Genomic DNA, 19,776 nt, shown 5'->3' with positions numbered 1-19,776 from the left:
TCAGTTTACAAATTCTGCCATCTAAACATCAACTAAAGTAAATGGGGCAATATTGTTTTTGTTATTTAAAGAGCGTGTTAGTAATATGCGCCTATAAATGGAACGACAACACGCGCTTGCTTATCACACACATGGATGCGCAGCAACACATAAACGTTTTTAAATATGAAAAATTAAAGGATTCAAGTGTAAAAGATTATTATTGAGTCTTTTGGACATGAAAGAAAATTATTTGTAAAGGTTTTAATACAAAAAATATTTTTTTTAAATACAAATTAAAACAACGCAATTTTTTAGCATCAATCTTAAACTTGGGGTCTTCTTCCACCGCTTAGTTTTTCAGTTTACAAATTCTGCCATCTAAACAACAACTAAAGTAAATGGCGCAATATTGTTTTTGTTATTTAACGAGCGTGTTAGTAATATGCGCCTATAAATGGGACGACAACGCGCGCTTGCTTATCACACACATGGATGCGCAGCAACACATAAACATTTTAAATATGAAAAATTAAAGGATTAAAGTGTAAAAGATTATTATTGAGTCTTTTGAACATGAAAGAAAATTATTTGTAAAGGTTTTAATACAAAAAATATTTTTTTTAAATACAAATTAAAACAACGCAATTTTTTAGCATCAATTTTAAACTGGGGTCTTCTTCCACTGCTTAGTTTTTCAGTTTACAAATTCTGCCATCTAAACATCAACTAAAGTAAATGCGCAATATTGTTTTTGTTATTTAAAGAGCGTGTTAGTAATATGCGCCTATAAATGGGACGACAACGTGCGCTTGCTTATCACACACATGGATCAGCAGCAGCACATAAACGTTATTAAATATGAAAAATTAAAGGATTCAAATGTAAAAAATTACCATTGAGTCTATTGGACATGAAAGAAAATGATTTGTAAAGGTTTTAATACCAAAAATTAAATTTTAAATACAAATTTTTTAAACTTGGGGTCTTAGTTTTTCAGTTTACAAATTCTGCCATCTACATGAGGAATCGGCATGACGTGAGCGCAACTGGCTTTTAAAGGGGATGAGAGCTAAAGACTCTCATTGGTTTATTGCACGATATGCCCAAAACTCACCAATTACTCATTACGAGAATAAGAACAACACTTTTAGACTCTGCGCTTGGCGCACAAACCAATCCAGTCCGAATCCAAAAAGTGGATTCGGACACGCCCGTTCTGACTGTGCGCTTTAGACAATGCATTTAGATCGTTAAAATAGGGCCCATTGTATGTTAACTTTAGAGCATTAGGGTACTATTTAAAATATGCAAAATTCACTTTTAGTATATATATACATTTCTTCTTCTTTCTTTATTTTTTACGCCATTCCAGAATCTATGGCTATATTCATGACAAGAACCGGTTAATCCATACACAAGTTAGGTTAGGGGAAATTTGGTATCTCCAATTCACCTAACAACACTGACACAAGGAGAACATGCACAGAAAGTCCAGAAAGCTGTGGTTCGAACCAGGGACCTTCTTGCTGTGAGGCAACAGTGCTATAAATGCATAAAAAATGCACAGTACTGCAATGCTGATGACTCATACTGCACTCACTAAGTTTGTCCAATCAAATGATCTATAGAAAGAGGATGTCCCTCCACCCAATCCCACCTATTTCTGACTAGCAATAGCAAGCAGCAAATCATTAATGTCTGTAAAACAAGCAAAACTTTCAGTTATTTAAAAAAATAGAGATAAACCCTTTGATATATCCCACCCTAATGTCCTGTTACAGTAGGAAATACTTTAAAACGTTGTCCTTTATGTTTCTCAGGGGTCATAAAAATGAAAAAGTGTTATAACTGAACATTATATCGAATCTCTGAGAAGACTTGAAAGTCCAGTTTTACTCTGGTGCCTTGAATGAATAATTCAGATACATTTAAAAAGTCATTTGTGGTTTTCTATCCTATGGGAACTATTTAAACACATCCTAATCGCAACCTTACAACGTTTAATGACATTAGTCTCAAAGGTATTTTGGAAAAATTGAACTGTGACTTTGGCAGTTTCAAGTCCAATTTCTTTAGTTCACCAGTCAAGCTTAAAGTCCGAGCAGCCTGATTTCTTTCCAAAAGAGCCCTGGAAAGGATCCAGTCACATCAAAGAAAACACACAGCCCTGATAGGGAACCGATGAAGGTACAACAAAAAGGTCCTAAAAAGCACGGCCACAGGAAGTGCAGTGTATTGTTGGAGGTACTGACTGGAGGCCAAGCACAATAATGTTGTTCCTCGAGGATGCTGAGGCAATCTCAGTCAACTGCATGAGTCAGAATTCATGTCACTTCCTCTGATACTCACTTCCTTTTTGTTCTCTCATCTGTGAAACATTGTAACGTGAATATTTACAAACAACTGCTGAAAGTTGACATAAGTCACACGACATGTATGTATGCATTTTGTGAAGCTTGGATGTGTGCATGTACAGACATGCAGGCATCTATGTCTGAAAGAGATATGCATGTGTTTATTATGCATGTGTGCATATCTGAGTAGTATTTGCATGTGTGTTTGTGCATGTCTATACACTCAACTAAAGGATTATTAGGAACACCATACTAATACTGTGTTTGACCCCCTTTCACCTTCAGAACTGCCTTAATTCTACATGGCATTGATTCAACAAGGTGCTGAAAGCATTCTTTAGAAATGTTGGGCCATATTGATTGGATAGCATCGTGCAGTTGATGGAGATTTGTGGGATGCACATCCAGGGCACGAAGCTCATGTTACACCACATCCTAAAGATGCTCTATTGGGTTGATATCTGGTGACTGTGGGGGCCATTTTAGTACAGTGAACTCATTGTCATGATCAAGAAACCAATTTGAAATGATTCAATATTTGTGACATGATGCATTATCCTGCTGGAAGTAGCCATCAGAGGATGGGTACATGGTGGTCATAAAGGGATGGATATGGTCAGAAACAATGCTCAGGTAGGCTGTGGCATTTAAACGATGCCCAATTGGCACTAAGGGGCCTAAAGTGTGCCAAGAAAACATCCCCCACACGATTACACCACCAGCCTACACAGTGGTAACAAGGCATGATGAATCCATGTTCTCATTCTGTTTACGTCAAATTTTGACTTCACCATCTGAATGACTCAACAGAAATTGAGACTCATCAGACCAGGCAACATTTTCCAGTCTTCAACTGTCCAATACGGCGAGCTCGTGCAAATTGTAGCCTCTTTTTCCTATTTGTACCCGGTGGGGTCTTCTGCTGTTGTAGCCCATCCGCCTCAAGGTTGTGCGTGTTGTGGCTTCACAAATGCTTTGCTGCATACCTCGGTTGTAACGAGTGGTTATTTCAATCAAAGTTGCTCTTCTATCAGCTTGAATCAGTCGGCCCATTCTCCTCTGACCTCTAGCATCAACAAGGCATTTTCGCCCACAGGACTGCTGCATACTGGATGTTTTTTCATTTTTCACAGCATTCTTTGTAACCCTAGAAATAGTTGTGCATGAAAATCCCAGTAACTGAGCAGATTGTGAAATACTCAGACCGGCCCGTCTGGCACCAACAACCATGCCACGTTCAAAATTGCTTAAATCACCTTTTTTTCACATTCTGAGATTCAGTTTGGAATTCAGGAGATTGTCTTGACCAGGACCACACCCCTGAATGCATTGAAGCAACTGCCATATGATTGGTTGATTAGATAATTGCATTAATGAGAAATTGAACAGGGGTTCCTAATAATCCTGTGTGATGTGTGTACTCATTTTGTAAAGTTATAATGCATGCATGAACATCTGAGTAGTTAATGCATACGTGCAAGAATGTCAATGTGTACGTGTGCATATATTTGATTATCCATGAGTGTGTGTATGGGTTTGAGTGATGTATGCTTGTGTATGCAGGCATGCATATCTGTCCAGGTACGTGCATGTGCATGCACGAGTTTGCGTGTGTATCATCTATGAAAGTTACCTGCTGCACATCTTGCTGAAACACACACAGCTGAAGTCTCTGGTGCAATCGGAGCTTGCGGTGTTGCAGAAGACCCTCTAGTCTGCGATACTGATGAACCACCTCATGGATTACCTCCAAAACCCCTCTCACTGCCTGACTATAATCCGCCCCAGCAGTCAGAGACCCAGAATCAGCTGGAGGCTGAGGCCTCTGCAACACATCCAGCAGGGTCTTGCCTTTCTGACTGACCTGGGATGAGAAGACCACAGAGGTTTAGCAATAGAGATAAAACACTTACTTAATTCAGATAAGTCTTTTTATGATTTTGTGAATAAATGAATCAGATTTTACAGTACAGTACATTTATTACAGTGACATTCTTTCTGAAACAACCTGTGTAGTAGTGATAGATCATAAACCATTGTGAGTTTAACCACCACACCCAGCTTTCAGATCACTAGCACACTTATCAACACATGAGAAATCTATATAAGCTACAGTATATATAACTCATATTTTATGATACAAATAGCTCCCAAACCCTCACCTCCGTGTATGCTGTGGTGACCTGCTCATACAGATTCTGATGGTTATGGATGGCCATCTCAAGCTCTTGCGTCGCCGTCGGCAACCCAGTCTCCCCGCATGACTTCACCCAGCCCTCCATATTGGACAGAAACTAAAGACAGGGAGAATAAAACTCTCTTAAACATTACAAGAGCAAAGATTTTTGTAAGAGGCACACACTCTTTAAAAACAAGCGTAGACATAATTAATCAGGGATGCTTAGGATTATACAAATTGGGGTCATGAATCAAAAGCACAAATTAGTTTCATGTCAGACAGAGGACTTATTAATGAAGAGGCTGACACGGAGGTTTGCCTTAAAGGGATAGTTCGCAAAAACCAGCTGTCATATGAGCGTTCTTTCACGCGACTCGCAAGAACCAATGACACTGTATTTTATCATATTTAAACTTACAGAGCCAGTGGTGGCCAGTGCCTCCTAGAAAGAAAAATATGTGTTCGATGTGTAATGCAAGTGGTTCGGTCACGTCAAAATATGTGTTCCAATGATGCATCGCGTGTCATGTCAAAATACGTTTTACATGACGTGATCTATATTTTACATGATCTATATGTTTGTATGGATATGAGACAAATCCATTGCTAAATAAGCTCAACATTTTAAAGTTGGCATGAAATGGATTTAAGGATTGTCTTATTTTCCCTGTTGTGATGTATATTCGAGTGAAACGCCTTCTGAAATGAGAAAAAAGGTAGGGTGGGACTTGATTTCTTCCGATTGGATTGTTAGAAGTTGGGTCATGTTGCTACTTGCTATCGCTGTGATCTTTTCCTGGGCCCCGCCCTCAAACCATTCCTCTTGATCAGAAGTAAAGAGAATCATTTTATTTCAAGAAGGGGAGGAGATCAGTGTTTGTAATTTAACATTATGAGGGGACATAAATGTAAAAAAAAATAAAGCTCACAGATAAGTAATTTATAAAAAATCCCACAAAAGTTAATAGTTTTCTTTCACAATTGTTTCGCTTTAGAAGACGCACTGAATCAAAAGGCAGGGGCGCTGCTAAGGATTTTGGGCCCCATGAAAAGAATCTTAACAGGGCCCCCAACACAGCTGATACTTTTTTCATATTAATTTACATAAAATCATGCGCTTTTATGGTATTTTGACTACCAATAGGGTGAGAAAATTTTACTTGAATTAAGTGTTTATGAAAAAAAGAAATCTTATTTCACAATTTTTTTTCACCCCATTTGCAGATAATTTTGCTTGTTTTGAGTACAATTTCACTTAAATTGTATATTAATTTGTCTTAAAACTAGACTCATTTACTTGTCATTTTGCTCATCAAAAAAGCATCTTAATTTAAGAATTTTTTTATTTTACTACTGAAAACAAGACAAAAATACTAAGTAAGAAATTCATTTTTTGCAGTGTTGAACGTTTGCATCATTTTTTTGCACTTTGGTAATTATCTTTAACACTAGAACGAACAAGGCGTCATTTTGAGCGTTTTGAAATTTGCATAGTCAATAACTTTGTCTAAATAAATCATAAAGCCTTGCTGCTCCCTGACTTTTCCTAAAACTACATGAATTTTCATTGAAGTTTAAATATTTATTGTGTGAATAAAAACAAAAATAAAATCATTTCTATCTATAACGTCCACAGGCAGTCATTTTGCGCTGTTTAAATTGAGTTTTGCCAAGTTGATATTCTGCCGGCGCTATAAGTAAAGTCAAGCTAAACCAGCATAGACCAGCATAATTCCCATGCTGGTCCATGCTGGTTTGATGCTGTTTTTTTCAGCAAGGGTGTCAGTATAGTGACAGGCCTGTGCTTTGTGTAATAGCACATGGCTTTGTTTGTTATCAGGCCATGTGCTTTCCGGTCTCGTCGCTGACCCCTCTCCCTCGTCTCCACGTAAATTATCTTGTTATTGGTTAATTCCCCTCACCTGTTGCCCTCTTGATATTCTCCCTTATTTATTGCCCTTGTGTTTTCTTTCCTGTGCGGTTTCGTTTGTAACATAAGCTAACCTAATGTTCGGTACGTAATAATTATTTCCGCAAATGCAATTCCATCTTACATTATTTGCATTTACTCTTTTTAGCATAAACCAAAAAGCACCTCAAGCCAGCATAAAAACTTTTTGCGAATTAAGGGATTTTTAATCGAAAATTGGCGTTTCCTTCACTCGTTTTTGATGCGATACTTCAAAATGCACATAAAATCATGCCGATGGAAACATGGCTATTTCCTATGTCTAGTCAAATCTTGTTTAAATCTATGAAGTCAAGTTTATTGTTGTTTATCTAGTCTGCTCACTGTTAGGTTTTTTTTTTATTTTGTACCAGGATACTTAAAAACAAAACAGAAAATACATTTCACAAATTTGGACTGGACAAAACATTTCGGAAAACATGGATTTTTTTTAATTAGAAGGGAAATATTATGACCTCATTTTAAGTAAGAATAGCGCATTGTGTACATAAAATCTGTTTTGGTTATTAGCCTGTTGCTAATAGTAGTAGTAACTGGATCACAGATAAAACAAATATTTACACCCCTTTATTAACCAAATGAAAAAGGACCTAATGGGCAGTTTCCCAGACAAGGCTTATCCTATTCCCAGACTAAAATGCATGTTTGGACTGCCTTCATTTGAAAACATCTTGCACTGAAATATATTATTCTTAAAGGTGGGGTGGGTGATTTTTAAACAACACTTTGGAAAAGGGAGTCGGGCCGACTACTAAAACACACTTGTAGCCAATCAGCAAAAAGGGGCGTGTCTACTAACCCACATCGTTGCCTGGGTTGCGTATGTGTGGAGCGGGTCTATCAAAAAAGGTCCAGATTCTATCGGGGTAGGGACGTGTTTGTTTAGGTGATTTTAAATGTCAACATTGGCTTTCAGAGATCATGCATCCCGCCTTTAACATAAAAAAGTGCCATTGTTTTGTCCCAAGATGCACACCAGTATTGTTTTTTGTAAGGTATGTTTGTTAAAACTACTTAAATGTGCTAACATAACTAAGGCATAGTCATGGCTTAATTTAAAGGAACAGTATGTAAGAAATTTATATCAATTAATCATAAAATGGCCCTGATATGTCACTAGACATTAAGAAATCATTTTAATTTCAAGTACTTATATCACTCACAACAGTGGTCCGGCCAGGATATTGTCATTTAAAAAGTGAAGTTGCAGCACTCAGCTAATGTTTATGTTGTCATTTTGTGTATTGGCCACCAGTTGTGTGATTGCAGTACCAGTTTTAGCCACAAGTTTTGTGGTTGCAATATCAGTTTTTGCCACAATCCTACATACTGTTCCTTTAAATTCTCTCCGGGAAACTGCCACATAAAATCTAAATACTTATTTCTATTTAAATTTGGAAATTAATATAGATAGTTCAGTTTAGTTATGTGCAATGTAGACACACAATGCCTTCTCCCTAACTGACCCAGAGCTTTAAACAATAGGAATCAGACCTCAAACAGTCCAGTTACCTGCTCGGATGTCTGGTGAAACACAGAGGACATGGCCAGGATGGCGCTGCGCTCCTCTAGCGCAGAAGCAAAGCTCTTCCAGTCTTGATCTAACTGACCGGAGATCTGTTGTATCTCAGCCGCGGCGTAATGACCCGCCTCGCAGAGACGCGTTGCCACGGAGACGATGCGCGAGATGTTCACATACGCATTCTGAAAAGACAAGAAGAAATATAAGAAAATTAATTTTGTCCTCTACACTCAGAAATAAATAGTTCCTAGCTGTCACGGTACATTCACACGTGGCGTAAGCGTTAACGCTTAACGGAAGGCTTGTCTGAAGCGTGGCCAACGGCCAATCACTGTGGCCGCAACACAAGCTCCGGTGTTCCATAAACGTAATTGGCTGGCTCTGTCTAGGTTATTTGCATAAGGCGATATGATTGGCTGACGCACGCGTTGCCGCTTGAAAAGTTGAGAAATGTTCAACTTCTGCCGCGAGCAACGGCACTGACGTGGCGCCGACGGATCCACAATTCAGTTCGCCAACGCTTGACGTCACCCATTAAAAGTGAATGGGAAGCATCAACGCTTACGCCCCGTGTGAATGCGCCGTCACTGTGGCAGTACCCTTTCAAAAAGTACAGCATTGCACCTAAAAAGGTCTTATTAATAAATACTGGTACCACATATATTATGCATCTTTACCTAAATGGTACATTTTATGACATTTAAAATTGTACTGCCTCAGTGACAGCTTGAGATAATTTTTGGCCATTTTTTTCTGACAGTGTAGTGTTCCTTTACAACATTTTGATGTCTTACCATGGAGTTCATGGCGAAGTGGTCATGCTGCGTCTGCAGATCTGCCGCATACTGGTAGCTCATGCCGATGTCTGTGTGAGTCTGCAAGAACAGCTCTTTATTGTGTCCTATCCATTCAAACATCTAAAGAGAGTGAGAGAAACATTTAAAAACAATTCGGTCTCCAAAACGTCTCGAACACACATAAAGTAGAAACCGCTGACCGTGGCTCAAAAATGGCCAATCGAGTTGCATGATTAAGCACAAATATTTACAAAAAAGCTCCCTGTTAGATGCCATTCTTCAAGTCATATTTGTCGACCACATACGTCATTGACGTTTAACTGAAATGTGAGACCCTTGATGACGTCGACAAATACAACTTCCGGAAGACGCATCCCCGAAATCCTGGCCAGGACGCGTCCAGGAAGAATGGCACGTATGGTCACCCTACCTTTAATATACGCACACACTCAGTTTGGCTATTTCACAAGCAATAGCCCTTAGCATACTGGCTCTGGTGGAGCGCAGATGGGCTCTCTCTGCAGGACCGGAGAGCGCGAGACTATCTCGGTTTGGTCTTAAATGAATCAAGGAGGCTCTTACAGACAACAAGCTGGAAAACTACTGGTAGACTGCATGAGCATATCATGATTATTCAATTATTAAAAGCATTTACTTTTCATATGAATCGACTCTAATGGAGCATACAATTGAAGTGTAGTCTGCAAGTTTATTGGCTTTTAGTATAAATACTAGATTTCATGATATTTATGTTGGCTTGAGAAAGCCAACATACTGTTGTTGCACTTAAACTTATTATTATTAGTGGTGCTTGCATTTATGCAAAGCATCACTATTACTATCTTGCATACTTATTATTATTATTAGTGGTGCTTGCATTTATGCAAGGCATCACTATTACTATTCCTCATACTTATTCTTATTATTCTTATTCTGGACACTTTTTTCGGCGCGTAACTCGTCCCGCACGGTTTGTCATAGACCCATGAAAGATGGCTCAAAATGACCGGTTTATTGAGGAGAGGTGTGCTATGACTTTTATAAGGGATCGGGTGCAGGATTTTCGAAAGGGGGACGAAAAACCACCCGAAAAATCCCATTGACTTAACATTGCGCCCAACTTTGACGGGTCATAGCTCAGCTCGAGGATTTGGTAGAAACTTGTGGGTTACAACATTTGAAGAGGGTGGTAGACTCTGTAAGAACATACATCACAATGGGGTGAAAGTTGTACCCCTGGGGTGTAGGAGGCGCCCAAAAGTGCCCCATTGACTTATAATTGGTCAGGGAACATGCCCATATAAGGGAATAAGAATTTTCCTGATGGGATATCTTCGAATTACAGTGTCGTAGAATCAAGGGGGTGGGCTTATTTTACTCAGGCATCCAATCAGTCTCTCAGGAGAGTCCCAGAGCTATTAAGCCACGCCCCTAGCAACCATTTTGGGCACCCTAGCAACATCTCCCATAGACTGCCATTATAAAATGCCCAGATGGATATCTTTGCAGCACAGTGTCATAGAGACATGGGGGTGGGCTCATTTTACTCAGGCATCCAATCAGTCTCTCGGGATCCTTAAAGACTTACTAAGCCACGCCCCTAGCAACCACTTTTGAGCACCCTAGCAACATAAAATTCAAACAGTTATATCTCGGCATCAGAACATCGTAGAGACAAGAGGGTTGGACCGTTTTACTTGTGACTAGGGGTGTAACAATTGGGCACATCATTGGCCACTCCCAAGCCACGCCCCTAGCAACCAAATACAGTACCCTAGCAACAGAGTAAACAAAGCCTTATATCTCCGCATCAGAACATCGTAGAGACACGGGGGTTGGACCGTTTGACTCGTGACTCAGAGTGTAATCATTATGGGATGCCAATTTTTTCCCTAGCAACCAAATACAGTACCCTAGCAACAGAGTAAAAAAGCCTTATATCTCCGCATCAGAACATCGTAGAGACACGGGGGTTGGACCGTTTGACTAGTGACTCAGAGTGTAATCATTATGGGATGCCAATTTTTTCCCTAGCAACCAAATACAGTACCCTAGCAACAGAGTAAACAAAGCCTTATATCTCCGCATCAGAACATCGTAGAGACACGGGGGTTGGACCGTTTGACTCGTGACTCGGAGTGTAATCATTATGGGATGCCAATTTTTTCCCTAGCAACCAAATACAGTACCCTAGCAACAGAGTAAACAAAGCCTTATATCTCTGCATCAGAACATTGTAGAGACACGGGGTTGGATCATTTTACTTGTGACTGCGTGTAAAATCACTCTTAGAATATTTTGTCCCCCGAATTTTGCCACGGCAAGCACCACTTCACATTTTCTTCAGGAAATGTACCTATCTAGTTATTATTAGTGGTGCTTGCATTTATGCAAAGCATCACTATTACTATCTTGCATACTTATTATTATTATTATTATTATTATTCTTCTTTTTCTGGACACTTTTTCGGCGCGTAACTCGTCCCGCACGCTTTGTCGTAGACCCATAAATTAGGGCTCAAATCGACCGGCTTATTGAGGAGAGGTGTGCTATGACTTTTATAAGCGATCGGGTGCAGGATTTCCGAAAGGGGGGCGAAAAACCACCCAAAAAATCCCATTGACTTAACATTGCGCCCAACTTTGACGAGTCATAGCTCCGCTCGAGGATTTTGTAGAAACATGTGGGTTACAACATTTGAAGAGGGTGGTAGGCTCTGTAAGAACATGGATCACTATGGGGTGTAAGTTGTACCCCTGGGGTGTAAGAGGTGCCCAAAAGTGCCCCAATGAAAAGTCAATGGGGCAAAATCCCATAGACTTACCATTGCAAAAATTTTGACGGGTCATAGGTACGAGCCAGGATTTCATAGAAACATGTGGGTTACTAAATTTGAAGAGGGTGCTAGACTCTGTCAGGACGTCCCCCACAATGGGGTGTAAGGTTACCATAGCAACCATTTTGGGCACCCTAGCAACCTATACCATAGACTGCCATTATAAAATGCCCGGATGGATATCTTTGCACCACAGTGTCATAGAGACATGGGGGTGGGCTCATTTTACTCAGGCATCCAATCAGTCTCTCAGGATCCTTACAGACTTACTAAGCCACGCCCCTAGCAACCACTTTTGAGCACCCTAGCAACATAAAATACAAACAGTTATATCTCGGCATCAGAACATCGTAGAGACACGGGGGTTGGACCGTTTTACTTGTGACTAGGGGTGTAACAATTGGGCACATCATTGGCCACTCCCAAGCCACGCCCCTAGCAACCAAATTTGAGCACCCTAGCAACCGAATAAACAAAGCCTTATATCTCCGCATCAGAACATCGTAGAGACACGGGGTTTGGACCGTTTTACTTGTGACTCGGAGTGTAATCACTGGGCACATCATTGGCCACTCCCAAGCCACGCCCCTAGCAACCAAATACAGTACCCTAGCAACAGAGTAAACAAAGCCTTATATCTCCGCATCAGAACATCGTAGAGACACGGGGGTTAGACCGTTTTACTTGTGACTCGGAGTGTAATCACTGGGCACATAATTGGCCACTCCCAAGCCACGCCCCTAGCAACCAAATACAGTACCCTAGCAACAGAGTAAACAAAGCCTCATATCTCCGCTTCAGAACATCGTAGAGACACGGGGGTTGGACCGTTTTACTTGTGACTAGGAGTGTAATCACTGGGCACATCATTGGCCACTCCCAAGCCACGCCCCTAGCAACCAAATACAGTACCCTAGCAACAGAGTAAACAAAGCCTTATATCTCCACATCAGAACATCGTAGAGACATGGGGGTTGGACCGTTTGACTCATGACTCGGAGGGTAATCACTAGTGGATGCCATTTTTCCCCTAGCAACCAAATACAGTACCCTAGCAACAGAGTAAACAAAGCCTTATATCTCCGCATCAGAACATCGTAGAGACATGGGGGTTGGACCATTTTACTTTTGGCTTGGAGTATAATCATAAATTGTCCCCCGAAACTTGCCACGGCAAGCACCACTCACATTTTCTTCAGGAAATGTACCTATCTAGTTATTATTATTATTCTTTTTCTGGACACTTTTTCGGCGCGTAACTCGTCCCGCACGCTTTGTCGTAGACCCATAAATTAGGGCTCAAATCGACCGGCTTATTGAGGAGAGGTGTGCTATGACTTTTATAAGCGATCGGGTGCAGGATTTCCGAAAGGGGGGCGAAAAACCACCCAAAAAATCCCATTGACTTAACATTGCGCCCAACTTTGACGAGTCATAGCTCCGCTCGAGGATTTTGTAGAAACATGTGGGTTACAACATTTGAAGAGGGTGGTAGGCTCTGTAAGAACATGGATCACAATGGGGTGTAAGTTGTACCCCTGGGGTGTAAGAGGTGCCCAAAAGTGCCCCAATGAAAAGTCAATGGGGCAAAATCCCATAGACTTACCATTGCAAAAATTTTGACGGGTCATAGGTCCGAGCCAGGATTTCATAGAAACATGTGGGTTACTAAATTTGAAGAGGGTGCTAGACTCTGTCAGGACGTCCCCCACAATGGGGTGTAAGGTTACCATAGCAACCATTTTGGGCACCCTAGCAACCTATACCATAGACTGCCATTATAAAATGCCCGGATGGATATCTTTGCACCACAGTGTCATAGAGACATGGGGGTGGGCTCATTTTACTCAGGCATCCAATCAGTCTCTCAGGATCCTTACAGACTTACTAAGCCACGCCCCTAGCAACCACTTTTGAGCACCCTAGCAACATAAAATACAAACAGTTATATCTCGGCATCAGAACATCGTAGAGACACGGGGGTTGGACCGTTTTACTTGTGACTAGGGGTGTAACAATTGGGCACATCATTGGCCACTCCCAAGCCACGCCCCTAGCAACCAAATTTGAGCACCCTAGCAACCGAATAAACAAAGCCTTATATCTCCGCATCAGAACATCGTAGAGACACGGGGTTTGGACCGTTTTACTTGTGACTCGGAGTGTAATCACTGGGCACATCATTGGCCACTCCCAAGCCACGCCCCTAGCAACCAAATACAGTACCCTAGCAACAGAGTAAACAAAGCCTTATATCTCCGCATCAGAACATCGTAGAGACACGGGGGTTGGACCGTTTTACTTGTGACTCGGAGTGTAATCACTGGGCACATCATTGGCCACTCCCAAGCCACGCCCCTAGCAACCAAATACAGTACCCTAGCAACAGAGTAAACAAAGCCTTATATCTCCGCATCAGAACATCGTAGAGACACGGGGGTTGGACCGTTTGACTCGTGACTCGGCGGGTAATCACTATGAGATGCCAATTTTTTCCCTAGCAACCAAATACAGTACCCTAGCAACAGAGTAAACAAAGCCTTATATCTCCGCATCAGAACATCGTAGAGACATGGGGGTTGGACCGTTTGACTCGTGACTCAGAGTGTAATCATTATGGGATGCCAATTTTTTCCCTAGCAACCAAATATAGTACCCTAGCAACAGAGTAAACAAAGCCTTATATCTCAGCATCAGAACATCGTAGAGACACGGGGGTTGGACCGTTTGACTCGTGACTCAGATTGTAATCATTATGGGATGCCAATTTTTTCCCTAGCAACCAAATATAGTACCCTAGCAACAGAGTAAACAAAGCCTTATATCTCAGCATCAGAACATCGTAGAGACATGGGGGTTGGACCGTTTGACTCGTGACTCAGAGTGTAATCATTATGGGATGCCAATTTTTTCCCTAGCAACCAAATACAGTACCCTAGCAACAGGGTAAACAAAGCCTTATATCTCCGCATCAGAACATCGTAGAGACATGGGGGTTGGACCGTTTGACTCGTGACTCAGAGTGTAATCATTATGGGATGCCAATTTTTTCCCTAGCAACCAAATACAGTACCCTAGCAACAGAGTAAACAAAGCCTTATATCTCCGCATCAGAACATCGTAGAGACACGGGGGTTGGACCGTTTGAGTCGTGACTCAGAGTGTAATCATTATGGGATGCCAAATTTTTCCCTAGCAACCAAATACAGTACCCTAGCAACCGAATAAACAAAGCCTTATATCTCTGCACCAGAACATCGTTGAGACACGGGGGTTGGACCGTATGACTCGTGACTCAGAGTGTAATCATTATGGGATGCCAAATTTTTCCCTAGCAACCAAATACAGTACCCTAGCAACCGGATAAACACAGCCTTATATCTCCACATCAGAACATCGTACAGACAAGGGAGTTGGATCGTTTAACTTTTGGCTTGGAGTATAATCATATATGGTCCCCAGAATTTTGCCACGGCAAGCACCACTCACATTTTCTTCAGGAAATGTACCTATCTAGTTATTATTATTATTCTTTTTCTTCTGAGACTAAAATTTCTAACTCTAACTCGTCCTAGAGCTTTCAAGCTACAGCCATCAAACTTTGGACATACCTTCGGTCTGATCTGACTCGAGTTGCTATATCTTTTCTAACTGATGGGACCTTCCGAATTCCTAAACGGGGCGCTGAAACACCCCAAAATTTCCATTGACTTAACATTGAGACAAACTTTGACGGGTCATAGCTGCGAGTGAGAAACTTGTAGAAACTTGTGGCTTACCACATTTAAGGAGGCTGACAGGCTCTGTAAGAACATACCTCACAATGGGGTGTAAGCTGTACCCCTGGGGTGTAAGGGGCCCCCAAAATTTCCCATTGACTTATAATGGGGCAGGAAACATGCCCATAAAAGGGAATAAAAGCGTCCCAGATGGAATATCTTCACTTTAGAGTGTCTTAGAGACATGGGGGTGGGCTAATTTTACTCAAGCATCCAATCAGTCTCTTAGGATCACCCCAGAGCTATTAAGCCACGCCCCTAGCAACAATTTTGGGTACCCTAGCAACATCTCCCATAGACTACCATTATAAAAAGCCCAGATGGATATCTTTGCACCAGAGTGTCATAGAGACATAGGGGTGGGCTCATTTTACTCAGGCATCCAATCAGTCTCTTGGGATTCTTATTGAGGTATTAAGCCACGCCCCTAGCAACAAAATATGAAGACCCTAGCAACATAATAAACAAAGCCTTATATCTCTGGATCTGAACATCGTAGAGACACAGGGGTTGGACCGTTTTACTTGTGGCTTGAAGTGTAATCATTATGGGATACTAATTTTCTCCCTAGCAACCAAACGTAGTACCCTAGCAACGGAATAAACAAAGCCTTATATCTCCGCATCAGAACATTGTAGAGACACGGGGGTTGGACCGTTTTTCTTGTGGCTTGAAGTGTGATCATTATGGGATGCCAATTTTCTCCCTAGCAACCAAACTTAGTACCCTAGCAACGGAATAAACAAAGCCTTATATCTCCGCATCAGAACATTGTAGAGACACGGGGGTTGGACTGTTTTACTTGTGGCTTGAAGGGTGATCATTATGGGATGGCAATTTTCTCACTAGCAACCAAACTTAGTACCCTAGCAACGCAATAAATGTTAGCTTCATGCTAGCTTCCTGCTAATCATGCTAGCTTCATGCTAGCTTCATGCTAGCATCATGCTAGCTTCATGCTAATCATGCTAGCTTCATGCTAATCATGCTAGCATCATGCTAACTTCATGCTAATCATGCTAACATCATGCTAGCTTCATGCTAATCATGCTAACATCATGCTAGCTTCATGCTAGCTTCATGCTAATTATGCTAACATCATGCTAGCTTCATGCTAATCATACTAGCTTCATGCTAATCATGCTAACATCATGCTAGCTTCATGCTAACATCATGCTAGCTTCATGCTAATCATGCTATCTTCATGCTAGCTTCATGCTAATCATGCTAGCATCATGCTAATCATGCTAACATCATGCTAGCTTCAGGCTAATCATGCTAGCATCATGCTAGCTTCATGCTAGCTTCATGCTAATCATGCTAACTTCATGCTAGCTTCATGCTAATCATGCTAGCATCATGCTAGCTTCATGCTAATCATGCTAACTTCATGCTAGCTTCATGCTAGCTTCATGCTAATCATGCTAGCATCATGCTAGCTTCATGCTAATCATACTAGCTTCATGCTAATCATGTTAACATCATGCTAGCTTCATGCTAATCATGCTAGCTTCATGCTAATCATGCTAGCTTCATGCTAATCATGTTAGCATCATGCTAATCATGCTAGCAGCATGCTAGCTTCATGCTAATCATGCTAGCATTATGCTAATCACGCTAGCATCATACTAGCTTCATGCTAATCATGCTAGCATCATGCTAGCTTTATGCTAATCATGCTATCATCATGCTAGCCTCATGTTAAATTATGCTAGCTTCATGCTAGCTTCATGCTAAATCATGCTAGCTTCATGCTAAATCATGTTCGCTTCATGTTAAATCATGCTAGCTTTATCTTAAATCATGATAGCTTCATGCTAAGTTGTCAAACTCTACTCTCAGACTAGGCTTTCTCAAGCCAACATAAAGTTTGTTCCGACGAACTTTTCTATCTAGTTATAAACTAGTGTGCAACAACACAATTCTCATTTAGAAGATATAAGAACTAAAAACCTTACAATCCTTCACTTCAGCATTACGAATCAACGATTTTATGACATCATTCTGCACTTCAGCTTGCAGGCCCATCAAAAATGCTTTTGGCTATTTTAAAAGGGGGAGGGGCCAGTCAATATGTCCCGCCCAAACGTTCTGTTTCAGTGGAAATTGCGCCAACTCATCAAACAAAGCTGCTCATCAAACAAATTATTCTTGGTAATGATGCTAGGGGTGTTGCTAGGTGAGTGGTTGCTAGGGTATTCTGAGCAGTTGCTAGGACATGGCTAGATAATAGCTACCGTAGGCTGATTTGAATGGTTTTGAATGGTCGCTAGGTTGTTACTTATCGGCAAATAAAACCCATGACCTTTAAATGAGAAGGATAGTTACGTTTAGAAAAAATTCAACATACCGCCCGCTTGACGCAAATGTCTACTTCAAAATAGTAAGTGTGCACTGTACTTTGTATGCGTAGGTCATGCATGCGTGTACAGGAGAATGTAGTATGTTTCCCAGGAGAAGCATTGCATTTTGTCGCAATGTGCAAGCGTCTGTGTACACATACGAGTCAAATAAACTTAAAATAAACAGACTACACTTAACGTTTTGAACGTTAAGGAACATTTTGCCGTCTTGACTGTATTTATTACTCTCTAGAAGCAGTCGTATGTGCGCAGGTGCCCAGTGTTTCTTTACAAAGTAACATCGCCATCTACTGGTCTGGTATACAATGTTTTTATTCATTTGCGGAGATCTGTGTAACAGTGTATTTATACTGCACCACTCAGTGCCGCTGGCAACGCTGAAATACTTTTGTTAATTAATTTAATGTATAGAATGCCTTCGAAAATTTTTCCAGCTTTTAACTTCATTGGCGCTATCATGGAATTAAAGTCACCGTGATTGGCTGATCAACGTTCTTTCCGCTCCCCTGTCAGTCTCACAATGCACCACGTGAGTGTTACGCTCATCTTCCATATGAATGAATTGAAAATCCTAGCTATGCCACGGTAGTGGACACACACCGTTAATGTGGATCTTTTTTGACACACCTGAAGTGTGTACGTGAAATTTGTCACAAACACAAATTACAAATTTCCCGTTTATTACTACATCACTGTCGTGTAAAAGTAGTCTAAATGTGCCATATTGTGGGATAAAAAATATGAAAATAACTCTCTGCCCGCCAGCTTTAAAAAAAAAACAGTGCCAGCATTTTTTACGATTTTCACAAAAGTTTAATCCCTGAAAATGTTCTACTGTGGAATGTTGGAACGCCATCAACAAAGCAAAGCCTATTATCTAAAATCCCAACACCTATTTTATTAGAAAATGGAAATAGTAGTACCTTCACCAACACCACGTAATATGTGGTATCACATCTGCACCTTTATTATTTTTGTTTAATTATTATCGTATAAGCACTCTCAAATTCACTCCCATTTCGCGCCTTTTCTATATTACGTTTTCCTTCTGCATCTTTCCTCTCACCTTTTCCGCATCCTGCTCGTACAGCCGTAACTGAAAGCACTGGTCCAGCTGTTGTTTGCGGCTGTGCCATCCCTGTAGCAAATGCTGCCTCGTAACTTGCAGCTTATCCAGCAGGGCGGCAATCTTCGGCACCAAACTCTGGAAATCCGCCCCACCCGATAGCCTTCCGTCTCCCCCGTCCCTGATCTTCTGCAGGAGCCGCTGGCCCTCCTGATCCAACTCATCCACCGGCGCCTTTGTCATGGTCTTCCTCAGCCGAGCATGTTCCTCCAGGAGCTTTCGCGCTTCCTCTGCGTTAGCGGCCACCTCCTGGCGGGAAAGCGTCTCCTGCAGCTCCTCCAGCCGAGAAAGGAGGTGCAGAGCACCTCCAGTGAACTCCTCGAGCGAAACGCGGAGCTCGGTCCATTCCACGTGGTTATACTCCAGCGTTCCCTCCAGGTCTGACGTCAGCTGGGATGGGTCCACCAACTTAGTAAGGCCCTCCACAGATACCATACTGGTCTAAATGAAACAAAGAACAGCTTAAGGACAAACAATACATTATTTCAAAACAATATAATTATTCTACGAGGTGGCTAAAAAGAATTTGTACATTTATGGGGTTTAGGGGTGGGGCTTCATTATTGCTTTTTAAAATTATTGTATGTGTGTGTACAATTCACAACATGCAAATTTATACAAACTTTTTTTTATAAAAAAAAATTCTTCTGGGAAGGTGCTTTTTACTTTTACTTAAGTAGTATTTTAGAGAATGATTTTTACAGATTATGTCTAATACATTGTGGTGTGATATCTGTACTTTCACTAAAATATGAAGCGTAAGTACTTTTTCCACCACATCAGGAATAAGTGAGCAATCACTCACACACTGTGTGTATAGCTGCAAGCCTGCTTTAAAATATGTTATAAAAGCGAAAGAAGACCTTAC

General features: G+C 41.1%; 1 protein-coding gene across 1 annotated transcript in view; it reads right to left on the bottom strand.

The window, feature by feature from the left end:
• The window catches only part of kalrnb (kalirin RhoGEF kinase b), a 136,999-nt gene that overhangs the window by 81,195 nt on the left and 36,028 nt on the right, over positions 1-19,776 (bottom strand). The window contains exons 5-9 of the mRNA XM_065293678.1: positions 18,849-19,349; positions 8,801-8,923; positions 7,997-8,188; positions 4,499-4,630; positions 3,970-4,200 (exon numbers count right to left, since the gene is read on the bottom strand). Coding sequence (XP_065149750.1) covers positions 3,970-4,200; positions 4,499-4,630; positions 7,997-8,188; positions 8,801-8,923; positions 18,849-19,349 — 1,179 coding nt within the window. The remainder of the gene's footprint in view (positions 1-3,969; positions 4,201-4,498; positions 4,631-7,996; positions 8,189-8,800; positions 8,924-18,848; positions 19,350-19,776) is intronic.

The sequence above is a fragment of the Paramisgurnus dabryanus genome, chromosome 7 (genome assembly GCF_030506205.2).
Source record: "Paramisgurnus dabryanus chromosome 7, PD_genome_1.1, whole genome shotgun sequence".
In the NCBI taxonomy this organism is placed as follows: Eukaryota; Metazoa; Chordata; class Actinopteri; order Cypriniformes; family Cobitidae; genus Paramisgurnus; species Paramisgurnus dabryanus.
This window is presented reverse-complemented; position numbering and strand designations above follow the sequence as displayed.